Here is a 22,503-nt window from a genome sequence, read left to right on the forward strand (position 1 = left end):
TGAGAACCAGAAATGAAAAAACGAGATGTGCATGTGTGTATATATACAGCCACGTGAAAAAGTAAGTACACCCCATGTAAAGTTTTGACTTTTTCAACATATTTCAACATACAGCTATTTGATCTTCATTTCAACAATATTGATAGATAAAGGTGATATAATATAACAAATATCATGAAACATTTACATTTTGTAGTCCATTGTATAATTTAAATAAACATAAATGCAAATTTCGCATGTGGAAAAAGTAAGTACACCCTTGGCTCTAATAGGTGGTATTGCCCCTTTGGCAGAAACAACCTCAAGAAGGCGTTTCTTATAACTGTCTACCAGTCTCTGACATCGACTGGGAGAAATTTTTGCCCACTCCTCCATGCAGAATTATTTTAGCTGTGCGATGTTTGAGGGGTTTCTTGCATGCACAGCTCGTTTCAAATCCCCCCACAACATCTCGATGGGATTTAGATCCGGGCTTTGACTTGGCCATTCCAGAACCCTCCATTTCTTTCTTTTCAGCCATTCCTTGGTGGATTTACTGGTATGTCTAGGGTCATTGTCATGTTGCAAGGCCCACCTTCGGTTGAGCTTCAATCCGACAGATGGCCTCACATTATCCTCAAGCACCCTCTGGTACAATGAAGAATTCATAGTGGATTCTATGATGGTGAGCTGCCCAGGCCCTGATGCAGCAAAGCTGCCCAAACCATAATATTTCCACCACCATGCTTTACAGTTGGTATCAGGTTCTTGTGGTCAAATGCTGTCTTTGGGTTTTCGCCAAACATGTCTTCTGGTACTGTGGCCAAATAGCTCTACCTTTGACTCATCTGTCCGAAGCACATTGTTCCAGAAGTGCTGGTCTTTGCCTAGGTGTTCATTGGCAAACTTTAGTCTTGCCCTGATGTTCTTTCTGGACAGCAAAGGTTTCCTCCTGGCACACGTCCCATGTAGATCAAATTTGTGCAGCCTCTTTCTAATGGTGGACTCCTGCACTTTGACATAAACAGTGGCAAGAGCTACCTGTAGGTCCCGTGATGACATTCTGGGGTCCTTAGAGACTTCTTTCAACATCTTACGGTCTGCTCTCGGGCTGAACTTGCTGGGGCGGCCTGGCCTGAACAAGTTGGCAGTTATTTGGAATCTTCTCCACTTGTAGATGATCTTCCGGACAGTCGAATGATTGATTTCAAATTGTTTGGAGATCTTTTTAAATCCCTTCCCAGACTCGTAGGCATCTATAACCTTCTTTCTGTAGGCCTCAGAGAGCTCTCTTGATCTAGGCATGGTGACACCACACACTTCAACAACAAAGAGCAAACCAAACTAAATGTCTGAGGTGTAAATAAGACAGGTTCCTCCAAGATCCTCTCTGACGATGTTCAAATCATTAGCACCTGAGCTGGTGCAACTGATTCTAATTTTAGGTATTTGAAGTAGTGATAAATGTCGGGGTGTACTTACTTTTTCCACATGCGAAATTTGCATTTATGTTTATTTAAATTATACAATGGACTACAAAATGTAAATGTTTCATGATATTTGTTATATTATATCACCTTTATCTATCAGTATTGTTGAAATGAAGATCAAATAGCTGTATGTTGAAAAAGTCAAAACTTTACATGGGGTGTACTTACTTTTTCACGTGACTGTATATACATATATGTTTTAGAACACCACAAACCAAATTCAGACTGGACAAGTCCAAGGAGAGTACACTTTCTCTGAGTGACTGGTTGTGTCCAAAATAGCGACAATTGTCATGAATGTACATCTGAAAAGGTAAAATAATAATATAATGTACATCTGAATACAGATATTGAAAGGCAACATATTTTATGAATAGTATAAAAGCCCATCAAATATGACGGGTTGGAACAGTTTATTTGACGGTGCAACCTCGTGAGCATGCCAACGTCTGAAGCCTCGGCCTAGTGTCAGGTGTGATTATATCTTCTCTATTTATTAGACATCCTACGGATGTAAATGAACACTCGTTTTACTCTGCGCATGTTGCACATCACGTGAAGTGAATTTCACCTCCCTGTGAGTTGTATTTATTGTTATTAAAAAAACCGCTTCTGTACACCGCCTTTGAGGCTTTTTGGCAAACTGCCGTCTTCAATTCCAATAGAACAGACATTACTCTTTGATGGAAAGTATTTTTCAAGTTTGTTTTATCCTCAAACATAGACCGTAGGGAACACACATTCATGTTAAATGACTGGTCTTTAAAACCCGACTCATATCGTCTTCATATAGGGGGACAGACATCAGCACAAACACACAAACGGACGTTGTGTTTTCTGCAAACATTTTATGCATACGCAAACATGCAGAGAAGGAACATGACCCTCCCTTGTGTATGTGGTGGAATGGGCGTATTGTGGATCATTTTGATTTATCATTACACCTGTCACCGAAGGTGAACGGAGGTTTTGTTTTCACCCCTGCCTGTCTCAAAAACTGGCACGGTGTCTTAAACAAGTCTGTGAGCAGGATATCTCAAAACGTAAATATTTGATTTGGACGAAACTTGGTGGACACGTTGGGTGTGTGATACGGACAAATTGACTCTATTTCAGTGAAGATCCAGATCTGGATCTGGATACGAGATTTTTTTTAATTATAAAAGTGATTTTTCATAATTTGGAGATCGGGCCAAAAACGATATGTAACATGATATTTCGAGAAGTTGTGGACGGGTTATGACAAAACGTTGTGGATGAGTTGGTTAGGTGACCAAAATAAGCCGATTAGATTTTGGTTCAGGTCCGAATCCAGATCCGGCCTATCAGTGGAATACAAAACATAAACTGTTCAGCCTGGCGGAGGTATGCGATCTACCGAATGCCATTCTAGTTCATTCGTTTATCCAGTTTAAAAAATATATATATACAGGGGAGTCATCACCACCTCATTCTGCCCCCTCATAGCTACTCGTGACCTTCACCATTTTTATTGACTTTATCTCCCCACAAACTCCTTCCAAGTATGTAATGTCTAAAAAAAAAATCCCTCTTGATTTGCCTGTTTGTCTTGTCCATTTCTGTTTGTCTTCTCCATTTAGACCTCCTATATCCACTCCTTGTTAATCTGTGTTTCTCTGCCTGTACTATAAAATCAATGACCTCATGTTCTTCATTTTCCAGTCACACCATGAATCTAGAACACATCAGGTCATCTCTGTATTCATAAATGTTTTTCTGCTCCGACCTGTCAATCATAGTGTTTACTACATTATGCGAAGCCCACCTGATTAAATATCCCTTCAATACACCATTCCATTGGCTTTCAGGTGGAGGTTGCCACAGCAGGGCAATCGTTTGGTTTGTCTGCCCAGAAGCTAGTAGATTCAGGGGAGAAGCATCAGGCGGTTCTTCGGGCAACACCGTCCTATAACAGCAACAAAAGCAGCCGAGGTTCACCTGGATTGCAGTTCTCAATAAAGCAGCAGCATGTTCTTACCACAGAAATGCAAATATACATTAAGCAGTTCCAAGTTAAGTAACAGCTCTCTCAGACTAATCGCACATTAGCAGAACTGCTAAACACTTGAGTGCACAAACTAGCTTAAGGAGCAGATCAGATGTCGGGTTGGGGCAGATGGTATGGCCTTCAGATACATGAGGTTTAATTTGGATATGCACATAACACTGATCTTTCAAACAATTATGTTTATGAAGCTTCAACATTTATCGCATGCACGATTAAACATGACAAACAGTAAACATTCTGGCATGTACGCATAAATAAATAAGCAAAGAAAAATAAACAAAAATAAATAAACAAAGTCGTAATCAAATACAGTTCATATCTTAATAAATCTCAAATACCATGGATTTAATCCAAGCTCTAGCATTTCTCATCTCTCTGCATGCCGACACCTTCCCAACTCCCCCTACACCATCCCTCCCCCCCCCCCACCTTCCCTCCTGTGCCTCCTCCCCCCAAGCCCTCTCCCTCCCACAGATCTCCCGATGTCCCTGTTCTCTGCTGTTGTACATGTGTGCTTCCCTCTCTCTCCCGATCTTGTCTCCCGCTCCCTTTGTTGTATGTTTTGTGTGTGGGGTTTTTTTTTTTTTGTGATTGATGTTAGCTCATACACGAGCCTCGATCTTGTATACAAAAAAAAAAAATCCCTTAAATATACCTGAATCTCCCTGAGAAAAAAAAGAAAAGAAGAGAAGACAACACAGATGGACATCGAGAGACGAGGCACCCAAATCAGGAGTACGCAAGGCGAGAAGGTATTATTCAAAATCTGAAGCCAATATTTTATTTTGACTTTCAACGTTCCAAATAGAGAATCGAAGCCAAAAACAAAGTTCACTGAAGCATTACGTGTTTCCCCCCCCCCCCTCTCCCCCAAGAGTATAAGGAGCAATCAATCTCATTCTCATGGTTCTAAACAAATTGGATCTAAATGGTGAAGTGTGTGGCCCACGGCAAACTTTTGTTATCTCAGATTTTAAATCAAATGAGCATGTTGAGTGCAAAAGCAGCAACCGAGTCAACAAAGTCAATACTACATGGAGAATAGGTGGAAGAGGGAGATGGACATTAGTAATCTGGTCCCTATAATTGCCATCAGAATTAAATTACATGCCCTGGAAAGGCCAGAACATAATTAAAAGGAATGTGGTGGGAGGAAGCCCCCAAGAGGCCTGTTTTACTACCCAAGGAGAAGTCGGAGTAGAAAGAGGAGATAATGCGTGGGAACTTTGTCTGGGCGTTCTTGGACACTCTCACCTGTCTGTCTCGCTGCTGGGCTCCCCAGCTCCGACTCCGTTAACACCCGTTAGGCGGAAGTGGTAGCTTTGTGCTGGCGTTAGACCTCTGAGTGTCACATTGGTGAGTGCTGGGGCCACGTCAGACTGCAAAATGGTCCATGGAGATCCTGTAGGAAGGTCCGGATGTTGGCTTGTGATCTGAAAACTTCTGATCTGATATTAATTGCACAAGGTAAAACATCCTTGATGTTCTAAACATTTCATGGGTGGAGATTTTAAAGGCAAGCAATTAAAAAAAACTGTCTTTGTTGATTGGTGAATGAATAAATGAATTTGACTGTGAAGGAACAGTGAAGGAAGAATTCGGAAAATCCTTATTAGGCAAAACAATGAGAAAATATCATCGTATCCAATAGATGAACTGATTTTAAGGTGATATAAATGGGCGAACCATTTTCAGATGCTTCCAGGATGTAACGCAGAAGCGGGGTGTTTCCATCATAGCCAGGGAGCCAGGAGATGTCGATGGAGCGAGCTTCACTTGAGCCGGGTCGAGCTGAGACGCTTCGCGGAGCATGTGGGGCCTCACTTGGGGAATAAACAGACAGACGGTGGTGGCTGGTTAGTGATACGTTCTATAGAAGAACTTACTCAGCTCGACGGCATCACGTCTCAGCAGATGTTTCCTTGATATAAAGGTAGTTTCCAAAAAGTGTAATTATCGTCACATGTTGATCCATAAGCAGTGGCCTAGGAAGACTTTCTCAGCGTTTATGCATTTTTTTGGGGGGTAAGGTCCTCCCTTTTATTAGTCTTGTACAAAGAATAATGTCTTCCTCATTACCCCCACACACACGAAGCGAAAAGAGGGGTTAAGCAATTGGTTCACCTCCGTCTGTGTGTCTACAAACGTCAGTTCATGATTGAGGAATAACTTTATGCCCTTTGAATGTTCTATTTTGAACACGAATCGGAACATTAATCAGTAATTCTGTCCAGCAGTACTTTGGTTCAAAATGCATCCTGATTGTGCATTCGCAGAGGAGTGTGATGAAAATAAGTTTTTCTCTGTCTTCCTGTCTGGCAGTAAAACAAAATTGAAAATCATTCCAAACAGGAAACTCACTGTTTTTAAGGATGGTATAAAGGACACAAAAACAGGCATGGATAACTAATGTAGCATGTTAGATTGGGTGGTGTACAAGACGCTGCATATCAATGGCGGTAAACTTCAGAATTTTTACAGTGTAGCCCATAGGGCAAAGCCGTCCAGAACAGTGTTTGTCCGTCCGTATGTATGTATGTCCCCTCAAATGTATATCAATCAGAGCTGAGGATCTGGTCACATGACAGGGTGATGTGATTACGGCGTACGGAGGCTGACTCTCCACACACCGCCATTTTTATTCCAATTTCGTTCAGGCCGAACATATCGTCGAACCTGTCATATATCACAATCGCCATGCTCTACCTTTACGTTTTTCATTCAGTGTGAAACACAAACAAACCGATTGTTAAAATGACCATCACATATTGAAAGCATCGGCGTTACATCTCTTCCAACAGTACGGTACGTATAGGCCTTAGGCTTCATGCATCAACTTCAGACCATTTCAGACAAATTAAGCCCAGGTTTCTTAATACAGTAGTGTATCGTTTCAGTGGTATCGTTTTCGTAATCTATCTATAATTCCAGTAATCTCTGTGTGTTTGTTTGTCTGTGACCGCTGTTTCTCGACAACCACGGGTCCGATATACTTTAAACTTGCCAGGTATATTGCTGGGGACCTGAGGATGTGCCTTTTCAAGGTTTCATATTAATCGGACAAGTAGTTACCGAGCTATGTCCAAAAAACGATTCAACCAATCAGAGAGCAGCGAGCTATCACGTGTGCCGAACGTGCCGAACAGACTCTGCCTCGGACGGCACATTTGAGAGCGTATTCATTTATTTCACGTTGGCAAACTATGTTGCGGCTATGTTGGCGTTAAACTATGTTTTAAAACTAATTAAAACTAATTTGCGATTCTTTCGCTTTCCTGCGCGTTTGTGCACGCTATGGCGATTTCTTTACCAAACTCCGCAAGCCGTTCGCTTTGGACCAAACCATTTCATGTAAATAGAGGGGGGGGATTGTCACCGTACTCGCAAGCCGTTCGCTTTGGACCAAACCATTTCATGTAAATAGAGGGGGGGGGATTGTCACCGTACTCGCAAGCCGTTCGCTTTGGACCAAACCATTTCATGTAAATAGAGGGGGGGGATTGTCACCGTACTCGCAAGCCGTTCGCTTTGGCTTTGCGAATGGACCAAACCATTTCATGTAAATAGAGGGGGGGGATATAATTTTAGATATATATATAGTACGGGCATGCCCTAGTAATAATAATGATCGTAAATATAACCATAACACTTTAAACCCAATGTCGTGAATGGAAAGTTAATGGATTGAAGTGGTGTATGGTTCATGAATCAATGATAAGCGATGTAACCGCAGAAGTAAGGAATTCGCCTCAGTTTTTTTCATAGTAATATCATTTCCGTAATAATGATAACGTTGAAGGAGCTGGGGCTCCCACGTCGATCGGAAGAATGGACGCGACAAAAAGCTGGAATTCATCCGAGTTGCTTTAATCAAACCAAACACTCAGGCACTCTCAAAAGCCCGTTTATCGGGGAGCAATATATATACATATTATCCCGGAGCGCTTGCCCAGGAAAGGCGAGAGGGGGCGTGGCCCAGCGTCCTGGCTGCGGCCTGGCAAGTTGAGGGCGAGCCTGCCCGGGCATGCCCGGGTGTCCCGACCGAGGCCTGGCAAGTTGAGTGCGGGCCTGCCCGGGCGTCCTGGATGAGCCCGGCATGGTGATCGCTCCGCGTCCTTGATAGGTGCAAGGCGATTGTGAAAACCCAGCGGTAGCCGCTACACACGTCCCCCCAGAATCGACTTGCACCGGCAGGGTCAATTTGAGGGGGGTCCTGATGACCCGGCCGAAGCGACCCCTGGCGGGTCGTGGGAGGGGGTCCGGTGTGGTGGTGGGCGGTCGAGTGGGGGGCACCATGGACGGGAGGCGGCCTCGCCGCAGCGGAAGGGCCACCCGTGGTGGGTGGTCGACGTCCACGTGCGCCGGCTTGAGGCGGTCCACTGCAATCCGGTCTGACCTGCCGCCGATGTCGATGACGAACGACTTGTCGTCCCGTCGCAGCACCCGGAAGGGCCCGTCGTACGGCGGCCGGAGTGGCCCCCGATGTGCGTCGTGACGCACAAAAACATACTCCGCTGTGCGAAGTGCTGGGGGGACGTAGGACTGGGGGTCACCGTGGTGGGATGTTGGCACGGGAGCAAACCGTCGGGCGGCCTCCTGGAGGTCCGAGCGCTGGTGAGCTGCGGACCAGGGACTGGTAGCGTCGGGCACGAATTCGCCCGGGACGCGTAGCGCCTGGCCATAGACAAGCTCGGCGGTGGATGCCTGGAGGTCCTCCTTGGGGGCCGTGCGGAAGCCCAAAAGGACCCACGGCAGCCGGTCGGCCCAACCGCCGTCTTGAAGGCCGGCCATGAGCGCGGCCTTCATGGAGCGGTGGAATCGCTCGCACAACCCGTTTGCTTGGGGGTGGTAGGCCGTAGTACGGTGGAGCTTGACCCCCAGGTTGCGGGCGACCGCGCCCCACAGCTCGGAGGTGAACTGTGGTCCGCGGTCTGACGAGATGTCCGCCGGTGCGCCGAAGCGGGCGACCCAGGTGGCGATGAAAGCCTGCGCCACGTCGGTGGTGGTGGTGGAGACGAGGGGAACGGCCTCCGGCCACCTGGTGGTCCTGTCCACCATGGTGAGCAGGTGTGTGAACCCCCGTGACGGGGGGAGGGGGCCCACCAGATCCACGTTGACGTGGTCGAAACGTCGTTCGGGGATGGTGAAAGGTGCCAGCGGGGCCTGGGTGTGTCGGTGGACCTTGGCCCGTTGGCAGGCCGTGCAGGTGCTGGTCCAATCGCGGACGTCCCGACGAAGGCCGTGCCAGACGAATCGCGCCGACACCAGCTTCTGGGAAGCTTTCTGGCCCGGGTGGGAAAGGCCGTGGAGGGAGGCGAAGATGCGGCGTTGCCAGGTGACGGGCACGATGGGGCGAGGCTGGCCTTGGGAGACGTCGCAGAGCAGGACAGTGTCCGCGAAGGGGATGTCGGCCAGGCGGAGGCCCGTGTCCGCCGCCCGGAGGGCTTGCTTGCACCGTGGTGTCGGTGGTTTGGTCCGCCGCCATAAGCGCAAAGTCCACGCCCAGGTGGACCGCGTTCGCGCTGGCCCGGGAAAGACAGTCGGCCACGGCGTTGTTTTTGCCGGCGACGTGCCGGATGTCCGTGGTAAACTCCGACACGGCGGAGAGGTGGCGATGTTGGCGGGCCGACCATGGCTCCGTGACCTTGGCCATGGCGTAAACCAACGGCTTGTGGTCGACGAACGCCGTGAAAGGTCGGCCCTCCAGGAGGTGGCGGAAATGGCGGACGGCCAGGTGTAGACCGAGGAGCTCCCGGTCAAACGTGCTGTATTTGAGCTCGTTCGGCCGGAGCTGCCGGCTGAAAAAAGCGAGTGGCTGCCAAACCCCATTCACCCATTGCTCATGTATGGCGCCCACCGCGTAGTCGGAGGCATCCGTGGTGAGGGCGATGGGAGCGTTGAGCACTGGGTGAGCGAGCAGTGTTGCGTCGGCGAGGGCCCGCTTTGAGCTTTGGAAGGCCGCATCCATTGCTGCGGACCAGGCGATGTCGTGCTTGGCCGGCTTGCCCCGGAGGGCTTCGTAGAGGGGTGAGTTGAGCAGCGCGGGGCACGAAGCGGTGATAAAAATTGACCATTCCCAGGAATTCCTGCAGGGCCTTTATGGTGCGGGGACGCGGGAACGTGGTGATGGCCTCGACCTTGGTTGGCAGCGGCACGGCCCCGTTCTTGGTGATGTGGTGGCCCAAAAAATCAACGGCCGTCGTGCCGAAGTGGCATTTGGCCGGGTTGACGATGAGGCCGTGCTCGCTGAGGCGCCCGAACAGTGTTCGGAGGTGGAGGAGGTGCTCGGCCCGGGACGTGCTGGCGACGAGGATGTCGTCCAGGTAAACGAAAAGGAACGGCAGGTCACGCAGCACGCCGTCCATCAAGCGCTGGAACGCCTGAGCCGCGTTCTTGAGACCAAACGGCATCCGCAAGAATTCGAATAAGCCGAACGGCGTGATGACTGCCGTTTTAGGGACGTCGGCCGCCCTGACAGGTACCTGGTGATATCCCCGTATGAGATCAATTTTCGAAAAAATGACCCGTCCCGCCAGACGGGCGGAGAAGTCTTGGATATGTGGGATCGGGTACCTGTCGGGGGTGGTAGCGTCATTGAGACGGCGGTAGTCGCCACACGGGCGCCATCCACCCCCCGGCTTTGGCACGATGTGCAGTGGCGAGGCCCACGCGCTATCGGAGCGCCGCACGATGCCGAGGTGCTCCAACGCGTCGAATTCGGCCTTCGCCACGGCGAGCTTGGCTGGGTCGAGGCGGCGGGCCCTGGCGTAGACCGGCGGGCCCGTGGTTGGTATGTGGTGCTCGATCCCATGCCGTACTGCGACGGCCGAAAACGTCGGACGCGTGAGGGCCGGGAACTCCGTGAGCAGGCGAGCAAACTCGTTCGCCGCCGGGACGGCGCATGCCAGCTCGGTCGGCGCGGAGCTGCTCAATGTGCATACCAGGGAGCTGAAGGTTTCGGCGTTGATTAAACGACGCCGTTGGACGTCCACCAGCAGTCCGTGTGCGCAGAGGAAGTCGGCGCCTAGCAGAGCCATGGGCACGTTTGCGGTTACAAACGTCCAAGCAAAGCGTTGGCCGCCGAAGCAGAGGGTGACGTTGCGCGGGCCGAAGGTGCGGATGGTCGATCCGTTGGCCGCAACCAAGGAGGGGCCGCAAACCGCGGATTGCCTGTCCTGGTCAGAGGCGGGAATGACGCTCAGTTGGGCGCCGGTGTCGCACAGGAAGCGCCGTCCGGACGCTTTATCCGTGATGAACAGTAAGTTGCCCATGTGGCCGGCGCTCATGGCTGGTAATGAACGCCGGCCCGGCCGTTTCCCGGCCTGCCGAAGGTGCACGGGGGTCGGCATGTCCGGGCCTTCTGTCCGAACCTGGCATGATAGTAACACCACGCTTGGTCAGGTGGAGGCCCCGGTCGTCGTGCTGGAGGTGGTCGGCTCGGTGTCGCGGCCGCCAATTGCGTCGGCAGTTCGGTCGTCGACCGTGCCGGGTGCTCGGGCGCCATGGGTGTTGCGTCGGACGGCGGTGGGTCCCATGTCGCCGCTGCGATGCGCTGTCATGCGGCGGAGATCTTGTCGGCTTCTCTGGCAAGGGCCCGGGGATCTGTGATCGTCGTGCTTGCCAGGGCGAGGCGTACCGGGTTAGGCAGCTGACGGAGGAACAGCTCCCGGAACAGGAATGCCGGAGAGTGCTCGCCGAGGAGTGAAAGCATGTAGTCCATTCGCTCGGAAGGGCGCGTGTCGCCGAGCTCGGGCAGGTCGAGCAGGCGCCGTGCGCGTTCCGCCGATGGGAGGGCGAAAGCGTCGAGGAGAAGCTTCTTAATCGCGCCGTATTTGTCAGCGGCTGGTGGGCTCTCGAGGAGGCTCAGGGCGCGGGCCGCGGTGGCCGAACCGAGCGCTGCTACCACATGGTGGAAGCGGGTGTCGTCAGCCGTGATGCCTCGCAGGGCGAACAGGGAATCCGCCTGTGCGAACCAAACCGCCGCGTGAGCCTCCCAGAAGGTAGGCAGTTTAAGGGCGACTGCCGTGTCCATGTCGGTAGGTCACCAATGAAGGAGCTGGGGCTCCCACGTCGATCGGAAGAATGGACGCGACAAAAAGCTGGAATTCATCCGAGTTGCTTTAATCAAACCAAACACTCAGGCAGTCTCAAAAGCCCGTTTATCGGGCAGCAATATATATACATATTATCCCGGAGCGCTTGCCCAGGAAAGGCGAGAGGGGGCGTGGCCCAGCGTCCTGGCTGCGGCCTGGCAAGTTGAGGGCGAGCCTGCCCGGGCGTCCCGACCGAGGCCTGGCAAGTTGAGCGCGGGCCTGCCCGGGCGTCCTGGACGAGCCCGGCATGGTGATCGCTCCGCGTCCTTGATAGGTGCAAGGCGATTGTGAAAACCCAGCGGTAGCCGCTACAACGTAACATTAATATTATAGTAAATGTACTCGTAACACTAATCCCTTCGTAGTGACTGCAAAGTTACTGGAGGTTAAAATATATCATCTTCAACATATGAAAGTAGCGAGGGTTTTGTGTCACGCCACATCATTACGTCTAACTTCAACTAAAGTATCAAAGAAGCCCGGCTACGCAGCTGTTAGACTTTCAGTCTTGTTTTTCTACGAACTTTAAAATATTTATTTTGTTTAAATTTATTTATGTGCTTGAATACTGTAGGCCACAAATCAGCTTTTGGCACTTTTGAAATCCTTCGGGTTAACAGTACTTGGACAAAATATTACGGCACTTTAAGTCATCACGACCAATCAAATTAGACGCTCGTAGACCCTGCCCATTCCCTTGTTTTTCAAGTCAGCATAGGGTATGGTGTCCTGTGAACTCTCTAGTTAACAAAAGAAGAAGAGCTGATACAACAGTGTTTTAACATGCTATTAACATGGAGATTTGATATTATGGTATCTCTTGAATTATATTAACACAGCTGAAAGAATTCTGCATGGAGGAGTGGGCAAAAATTTCTCCCAGTCGATGTCAGAGACTGGTAGACAGTTATAAGAAACGCCTACTTGAGGTTGTTTCTGCCAAAGGGGGCAATACCACCTATTCGAGCCAAGGGTGTACTTACTTTTTCCACATGCGAAATTTGCATTTATGTCTATTTAAATTATACAATACAACAAACAACAACATGCATTTTAAGGCCATGTTCCCTGCTAGAGCGGGGGTTAGCCTTGCGGTCCCCATGACAATCTTCTCCATTTTGCCCTATTTTCTGCATCTCTCCTTGTTAACCCCCTTGCCCGCATTTCTTCTTCCACCATCTTTAGCCAAGTCTTTCTCGGTCTTCCCCATCCTCTACTTCCTTCTACATTAACTTCCATCACTCTTCTCAACCAGTCACTTTCATCCTTCCTCAATACATGACCAAACCATCTCAACCTGTTCCTCTTCACAGCATCAATCACAGGCAATATTCCCATCATCTTTCGCAATTCATCATTTGTCTTCCTCTCTCTCAACGATACTCCGCACATCCATCGAACCATTCGCATTTCCACCCTTTCCAGCCTTCGTTGCTGCTCTACGTTCATTACCCATGTCTCGCTCCCATAAATCATAACACTTCTCACACATGCAGCATACACCTTTCCCTTCAGCTTCAGCGACACTCTCCTCCTCATCAGCACGCCACTTAGTTCCCGAAACTTCTTCCATGCACATCTCACTCGAGCAACCGTTGCCGAGTCTGATCCACCTTCTCCATTCAGCATGTCTCCGAGGTAGCAATTTAAATTATTAATTTAAAGTATTTAAATTATACAATGGACTACAAAATGTAAATGTTTCATGATATTTGTTACATTATATCACCTTTATCTATCAATATTGTTGAAATGAAGATCAAATAGCTGTATGTTGAAATATGTAGAAAAAGTCAAAACTTTACATGGGGTGTACTTACTTTTTCATGTGACTGTATATACAGTCTGTGTAATAACCACGTAATTCAAAACACCTCCCCACCATGCAATTCAAAACACCTCACTACCACGTGATTGAAAACACCTCACCACCACGTTATTAAAAACACTTCACAACCACGGAAACAAAAGTTTGAGGGAGTAGTTCAGTGACAACACAGACACTGGCCAGACATGTAGACATGTAGATGACTGTACCTGAGTTACTGTTTTGTCATGGTTTACATCAATCATAATACAAACAATTATATTGCACAAATGCATTTGTAATATATGTGATATTACATTTTATAAACAATTGAGGTTGAAGATATAAGTTGAAAAAAAATTTTTTGCAAATAAATTTTCCAAAGAATATTTTTTAAAATGTTTTCAAAAATTAAAAAAGAAAACCCTTAGGACATACCCACGGGAGAGATAGGTGCATACCAGAAGTTTGGTGCGATTTCACAAAGGTTTGAGAGAGTAGTTCAGTGACAAGACAAGACAAGACAACACAGGACAAACACTGCCTATATATATTTAGATGTATATATATATAGATGAATTGGCTTGTGTGCTGAATTGCTGCAGTTCATTCGGCCACATAAAATTGTCAGTGAAGGATTCTGGACAAAGCCCCAGCGTGAATACTCTCGTGAATGTGCAGGCGTTTATCTTAACCGGCACAGTGCAACAAATGAAACTCAGTCAATCAAGCGGTCAATAAACCATGCCCGCTGTGTGCTGCAAGCAGCATGAATAAATTAACACACAAACCCGGGCAACTATAGAACGAAACAAAATAATAATAAGAAAATGAGGCCTTTAACTGGACGCCGGGCAATTTGGTTTCAACGCAACACTTTGGGTGAGCTGTGCCACCCAGACGGTAAGATAACATGGTCGTTAAAGCCAATGAGCACATTCCAGGGTATGACTGACTCTAGGTCCTGATGGGAATGGGACAATCCCGTGTCCATGCTGCTCGGCAGGTGCTTGGCCTGGTGTCTCGTATGGGATTTGCAAACTGTTGTGAGGACAGCAGCAAAGGTGACTTGTACGGACCCTTGGAAATAATCTCCGAGGTGTAAAAGATTTAAAACTTGTCCCGACTTGTCATATTTGCAGGTATCTGAGCAACAAGCTTCCTCGCTTGACCTGGAACGGTCGCACCGGTTATTGCATCAACGTCGATCTGCCGCAATAGCCAACGTTTCTCTCAAGTCCTCCAGGAAGCAAATTGGAACCTGAGTTGGAATTGGAACCTAACCCTAACCCCCAACACATTACTCACGCAATATAGCCTCTAGCTAGTCGTGTAGTTGCGTGCAGTTGAGTCCGCTCACCGGACGTTCACCCGTGCCGACTTGGAGTCGTTGCCGGCAGTAGAATGAACTTGGCAGGTGTAGACGCCGATGTCTGCGGACCAGGTACGCGTGATGAGCAGTGAACCGTCTGAATCCAGGGAGTAGCGCGGGACTAATTCTGCTTCCACCGCCACACCGTCCTTCTTCCAGTCGTACCTAAGGTGCAGTGACATCCATCTCACTTAAGTGAAATATTTGCACTGTGCGCCCACCTGAGACACACTCTCATGTATGTGCAACCGATATGGCATCGCATTCATATTTACTTTTCATGCTTTTATGTGAGTAACAGATTGTATTTCTCACCTTCTCTCAACCCCCACACATATTAAAAAAAAATTTTTTTTGTTTTACATTACTTTTTCTGGTGGACTGCTGTGCTGCTTGTCAGAATAAAATGCTTGCACTATTATTTTCACGTGGGGAAAGCGGATAAATTGTGCCGGAAGTATTAGACGTTGTAATTCGCAGTGGGGAATAAGACGAGGTTTGGAGAGAAGGGATTGAAAACGATTTTGCTGTAGTAATTGTCAGCTTCAAATATAATCAAAGTATCCAAAGGACTCCATGATTTTGTTCGCAAGCTCAGCTGGTAACATGCTTGTTAAGGATTTATTGGTTTTAAGGTTCGAATCCTGATCAATACAAAATGGGTCAGATTTCACTACTTGATGGATGCATTTCCATATCTGACATCGACAGCAAAGTGAACCAAGGAAAGAAGGGGGTAGATAACCCACCTATGCCCATGCCTATGAATAACACACACACACACACACACACACACACACACACACACACACACACACTAACGGAGGTGGATACTTTGAGACTTGGTATAGGTCTCCATTTCATCTCATGAAACCCACCCAAGTGTGGAGATATTAGCCAACACACACACACACACACACACACACACACACACACACACACACACACACACACACACACAAACACATATACGCACACACACATACACACACACACACACACACACACACACACACACACACGTCCTCTCTCTTCATGCGGATGTAGAGAATAGTGTACGTAGTATAACAATGAGGTTTTACATGGGCTTCTCCCACTTTTCTTTCCTTATACATTCAATCAGATGATGAACCATGCTCCCTGCAGAGCGCCGGTGCTGCCGAAGCAGTTTATTTGGCTGGGGTTCCAATTTTGGATGGTTTGCCATGAGACAAAGGAAGTCAGGGCAGAAATTTAGAACTTGGCCAAGGTACCGGCGATAGCTCACCCACTATCATGGCAAAGGACACCGTGGGATCTCAACATCCACCGACTTATGGCAGTAGATGGGACGCCCAGCTGAACGTCCAACCAAGGATCACACACATTGATGAATAATCCGAGTGCCCGTGAAACAGAGGGATTAGAGTTTATCGCTGGGCCGAGATTTGAACCCAAGCTAACCCTAACCCTAACCCTTCCAGCCCATACCAATACTCACACAAATCCCAGACAATGATTATTTTGTTAATTTGCATGAATCTGCAGTTGAAAAAATGGAGTTGAAAATCTGCAGTTGAATTGTGGCAGTGGAATTTAGAAATATTGCCAATTGTGGTAGTGGAACTAGTCCTTAGTAAAGGATTAGTCTACCTTAGTAAATGGATTGTTACACGCTGGACAAAAACACCATTTTTTTTTTTACACAATCCCTGCACGAGGTCACTTGTTAAGAAAAAGCTAAGCTCCAAACATTCCGTTAAACTGGAAGCTAAAATGGCGTCGTTTATCACGTCATATTGCCGAAAATGGCATTTTGTGGATAATCAACAGGAAAAACAGGTACCAAATGTTCAGCAATTGTGTTTTTAATGAAATACATATACACTGATGTGATGACAACCGAAGTGTTATAAAAATTGAAGCTAAAATGACGTTAAAATAGCGTCATTCTGACGTCATAATGTCATTTAGCTAGAAAATGACATTTTTGGTATATTCAGCAACCTTGTGTTTATTGAAGTACACGCATATTTGTAGTATGAGAGTTATAATGACGAGATATGAAGCAAGACCGTTAAAAAAGAGCCAGAACAGCATTCCATGGGAAATAATTAGCTTATTTTTGACATTTGCAACAGCACAGGTCAGTACATGGTAGTCCGGCTTTGGAGCATTTGCATCTCAAACAGCCTATGTCCGACTTGCAGTTGCATTTTATGAGTTCCGCACAGGCGTCCGCTGCTTGTGGGATAGTTATCCACACTGGTAACCACTTATTATCCTCCATTGTCCACCCCCAACCCCCGGGAGACGGAATCTGTGGATCGTACTGTTCACTTGTGGTCCAGATCCCTCCTTGATAGGCGACTCTTTTCATGTGCTGATGTAAGGCATTCTACAAAGACATAACACAGCATTAAAATGCTGTCATGAGAGAAAAGGTTTGTTGATATAACAACTAAATAGAGTATTTACCTGCGTAGGAGGGATGTTCTCCAGACTCCTGCTTTTCTTGCAGAACAGATCTCGACGGGCCTCATTTGCCGTATCCACATTGCTGGTTTGATCATATAAGACAACCGTAAGCCGTTCTATGATCTGAAAGGTTCTGGACGATGTTTCCACTGGATCAAACAGCTTGTCGACCATGGTATCAAAAGCCTCTGTAGCCAGTGGATATGCTTTCCAAGCTTTCCATGAACTCTTTTTTCCTTTGTTGAAGAAACTTGAAGTTGTGTCACACCCACTGAAGGCATGGAACAACAGAAGCGCACGAGATGTTTTCTCACCGAGACTGCTGCTGATAGTGTTGATGTGGTAATAACGGAAGGCTTTTCCCATAGCGAATGCAACCCATATATCCATTTCTGGATAACGTGCCAGCAACTTGAAAAATGGACTGACGAGGATGACAATGACCCTAACAACCCTAACAACTGACGAGGATGACAATGACATCCGTATCTACAGTGCGTACAAGAAGTCTGTTGGAGCCATTTTTCAGTGCGTGAACTACATGAACTACAATTTGTGTGTCTGCTTCTTCGTGTGAACAATCCGGCATTGGATCACTGCTACCGGTGGATATTAATGAGCGGTCTGAAAAGTAAAAAGAAACGGAACATAAGTTATCGAATATAATTTTCAGATATGTTTAGGAAATAATTTATGTCAAAGCAAACCAATATACCTGCATTGATGTACATTTCCTTGTCAGGAGGACACTCTTCCCCATCAATGACCTGAGATAAGAAAGCAAAAAGCTCTTCTTTGTTCCTGGAATCTCACAGGAAGTCCTTTCAGTTGGATGGCATTTTAGTCTGTGGTGATACCTTCTTTCTTACTCCAGAGCCTCTCTTATCACGTGTTGACTCTTTGATACTATTCGGTAAATATCGATCCCAGACCAGATCTAACCGACTGACCTTGTCTAACTCTTGCCACATGAACGGTTTGAATACACTTTCAGCATAATCCTTGAAAGTGGACGAAGATGAAGTTGGCAAGCTATGGACAATTGCTGCACCATCAAGGATTTTGACGTCAAAGTGGTTTGGTGGATTAGGCTGTTCGCTGCTGTCCAAACAGTCAAGCAGGTCAGACTTCGTTCCTGTACGAAGTTTTCCAAATGCCGACAGTGATGGAGGATGGAGCTGATTTTCATGGCTGAAAAAGAAGTCTGGGTCACCTTCCCTTAGCTGGTTTGCTATATACAGACGCCCAAATAAGTTTACATCATTGCGAAGGGCAGCAATTTGTTTCGCTTTTGAATTTACTGTTCGTTTCGACGATTTGAAAAGTGGCAAGTTGTTTTTCTTAATGGGGTCTTGGATAAGGTTCGATCTTTCGTGAAGTACTTCCTTCCTAAACTTGTAGTACTGCAGCTCCCCTAAATGTTCCATGTTGCGAATTGTGTTTACCACAGACTCATCCACACAGTCTCGTGTGTGTAACACGATTAGCTCGGGGCATTCATCCATAAATGGGTTGCTGGACTCTGTTATAACGTTTAATAATTCGTTGGTCTGGTCTTTGAACAACTCCTGTGTGAATAATCCCTCCTCGTGATGGTGGTAATCGATTTCGTGGTTTGTTCTCGCGAGATATGTGTTCTCAAATTCGTTGAGCAGCCGAGCTTTCTCAGGTCCGGAAATCATCCACCGCCTAAGAGCATTCGGGTTTTCTGTCAGGCCTATTACACCCCCGACGCCCTTGACCTTTGCATTTTCTTGCTCATGGACCTGATCGATTGGCAGAGATGAAAATCTGTGATTTGTCTTATTAACCACCCAACACTTGGTGAAATCTTCACGTATGGCAGCAGGCAGCGACTGCATATCTCGGATATGTCCTGAAATCCAGCGAGAGTAGTTGTAATGATCGAGAGCAAAGAAAAGAAACATCAGCGCTTCCAAAGCCTCGACATACAGATGGAAATTGTTCTCTCTATGAGCACGAATGAAGATGAGGATAGTGAGTTCTGTGCGAAGCACAGTATCCCAGAACTGAAAGGTTGGGCTTTTCTCTATCATTTGCCGTTTCCATTTATTAAAGTCATCTGTTACATCGGAGGAATTAAGATGAGTCCCATATGCGTCACGTTGTAATTTTGACAGTACCAACGCAGTCACTTGGTGAGCATGTCTCGTTCTTGTGATGTTTGCTGCTTTGAGAAATGAATCGGCCTTGCCAGTCGTTGCTATGCCAGAATCAGTGAGTGCGTTAGTCCAGCCACTATCTGCTAAAAAGTCCACAAGAGTGTTCCACAAAGCTTTTTCAATATGAAACCCACCAAACATGATAATGAGTTTGTGTCCTCCATGGGTTTCTAGAAAATTCCACTGGATATACTTAGCGTTTACAAAAATGGGACAATCGCAGGCTAGAACCGGGATTTGGCCCGGGTTGAGGAATTCTGTGGCAGACTTTAAAACATCCATTCCGTGCTTAATCATAGAAGAAGTGTCTTTCCTGCACATTTTTGCAACCTTGGCAAACTGGAGAGCTTCTGATTCATAGTTGTCTTCCTCTAAAGTCTGTTTAAGCATGTCACGCATACCTTCTGGAAATACAAGAATTATGTTTTTACCATCTGACTGTTCTTGTAAACCCATATCCATGAAATGATGGAGGAGCCTGGTTTTGAATCGTGTCTTGTTCACTGAACTATCACAGCCAAGCTCAATAACCATGGTCTGGAACAATTGATGGAGGACACCCAGCTTGAAAATAAATGTTCCATCCTCAATCAAACTTTCTATGTGCGATACAAGCTCGGCAAAAGCTCTTGCTTTAGCTCGTTCGACGTCTGTGCTTGTATCTGTATTAATTTGCCGTTGGTGAGTTCGGTACTGATTTCTGTATTGCGTGAGACAAGACATGTGATACTTACTTTCCAAGGCAATCAAATAGCCCACGGCTAGTACTCAAAGCATTCGCTGGTCTTGCATTTCAAGTGCCATATCTCTCAATGACTGATCTGCAGAGAATGTTGAAAACTCGTGAAGCTTGGTTATCGAGGTTTGGTCACAAAAATGCAAACATCCTTGCTTCCCGGTGCTGATTGCCTGATTGATCGGCGAGTAGTTGTGTCTGATGTCTTGTTTACCTGTTTTTTTTTGTTTTTTTATCTCTTGCTCTCTTGAGTTTAGCATTGTTAAATTTCTGGTGGCATGAACGATGCCAAGAGGCTTTGTTTGTAAGGATCTGTTCTGGTGTTGCATCAGTCCCGAACTCAATGCGCACGGGTAGTGCAACCAAGGTTTTGAATTCCTCGACATTTTCGAAGAATGCCTTGTAAACTGATAAAGCATCACAGCTTTGGCGATTTTGTGGACAATTAAGCTGCTCTGGGGTACTTCTCTAACAGATAACACAAGCTGTCCAATCCATATCAACCTGTGGTGGGGTGTCCTTTTCTTTACCACATTAACATCATCTAAGAAAAAAACAGTCAAGATAAGTTGTTTAATTCTGTTGGTTATGACTGGGAGCTACAATGTGTTATACAAGTGCGAGTACAGCAACGAACATTATATTATATCGGCTACAATAAAATGCTGTATTTTAGCTTAATAAAGGTCCTTATAGCATGACAAAATTCATTGAAATGCTTATTAACAAATTTATAAGCTTTAGTACCACGCGAAATAGTCCATGAAACACAAAAAGTGGGACAGCATAACAAGTAGGAGTGCCTGTTAACCCAGTCCAGCATTTGTAACACTGTGTGACATCATTGTGACGCCACAGCCCTCAGGTGCATATAATTTTTTGGAGCTTAGGAAAAAATCAATCCTCACATATGTGGGACTGTCCAAAAAAAATTTGGTGCTTTTGTCCGGCGTGTAACTATTTCGGCCAGTTCTGTCGTTAAGGTACCGAACTATTAGAAATATAGCCAATTACCTTTCAGGCAGTACAAATGTACAAGTGCTTGCAGAGTATGAATCGATTTGTATAAACAAGCCAGCTTTGTGTTTAAATTCACATAACTTCACCAAACAAAAGGTTTAGCCTCCTCTTCTCTACCCCTCTCCCCCAACATTCTACCCCACCAACCCTATAAGTTAATAAGATGAATTGCTTAAATTTCCATTAACCATTGACGAGACATTACATTTTTGTTTTAAATGTTTAGGAAAGGTCTAGATTGTTTGCTACAATGCAAATGAGCATCTATTTATTACATGGGCACGAGGGTAACGTTGGGGGATGGGAGAAGATAAAAAAATGTAAATGAGGAAGAGAAGAGGAGAGAGCAGAAGAAAAGCGCAGTAGGAGTAGAGAAAGAGAAGGGAAAGATTCGGTTGGGAGGATATAGGAGCAAGGGAAGATCATGGAAGTGGATGAGGGAAGGGATGTGAGCAGTGAAACAAACGTCACCCTGTTCAAATTTACTACTATAGTATGAACCCTGATGCACCTCACAAACCATCAATCAAATGCAATCTGAACACTTTACAAACCAGAACTCAAATGTGATCACAAAAATTTACAAACCAAAAATCAAATGTGATCACAACACTTTAGAAGCCAACAATGAAATGCAATGATGAAACTTTAAAAACTGGCATGCAAAATCGATGATTAAACTTTACAAACCAGCAATCAAATGCAATCCTACATCTTTAGAAACCGGCATTTAAATCCATCCTAAACTTTGTAAACCCGCATTTAAATGCAATCCTAAATTTGGCCAACTGGCAATCAAGTGCAATCCTAAACTTTGCAAACAACCAATCAAATGCAATCCTAAACTTTGCAAACCATCAATGAAATGCAATCCTAAACTTTGCAGACCATCAATCAAATGTAAACCTTAAATCTTTAGAAACCGGCATTTAAATGCAATCCCAAATTTTGCAAACTGGCATTTAAATGCAATCCTAAAATTCACAAACTGCCAATCAAGTGCAATCCTAAACTTTGCAAACAACCAATCAAATGCAATCCTAAACTTTGCAAAAAAATCAATCAAATGCAATCCTAAACTTTGCAAACCAGCATTCAAATGCAATCCTAAACCTTTACAAAACTACAATCAAATGCCACTATAAAACAAAAAAAAACAAAACAAGCAATCAAATTCAATCCTATAATTTTACAGACCAGCAATCAAATGTAATCCTAAAACTTTACAGACCAGCTCAGCATTTAGGCTCCGAGTAAGAAAGATAGCAGGAGGGATGTTATTGTATATTGCCCACAAATTAACAACAAAAGTAGTTGATAATGCTTGTAGTCTTTTG

At 46.2% G+C, this 22,503-nt stretch overlaps 1 protein-coding gene across 1 annotated transcript in view; it reads right to left on the reverse strand.

Annotated features, from left to right (window-relative positions):
• Positions 1 to 22,503, reverse strand: part of SDK2 (sidekick cell adhesion molecule 2) — a 990,523-nt gene that overhangs the window by 302,963 nt on the left and 665,057 nt on the right. Inside the window, exons 13-16 of the mRNA XM_068126284.2 lie at positions 14,759 to 14,935; positions 5,185 to 5,321; positions 4,753 to 4,900; positions 3,256 to 3,396 (exon numbers count right to left, since the gene is read on the reverse strand). Coding sequence (XP_067982385.2) covers positions 3,256 to 3,396; positions 4,753 to 4,900; positions 5,185 to 5,321; positions 14,759 to 14,935 — 603 coding nt within the window. The remainder of the gene's footprint in view (positions 1 to 3,255; positions 3,397 to 4,752; positions 4,901 to 5,184; positions 5,322 to 14,758; positions 14,936 to 22,503) is intronic.

The sequence above is a fragment of the Myxine glutinosa genome, chromosome 10 (genome assembly GCF_964187855.1).
Source record: "Myxine glutinosa chromosome 10, kmMyxGlut1.1, whole genome shotgun sequence".
Taxonomy (NCBI): Eukaryota; Metazoa; Chordata; class Myxini; order Myxiniformes; family Myxinidae; genus Myxine; species Myxine glutinosa.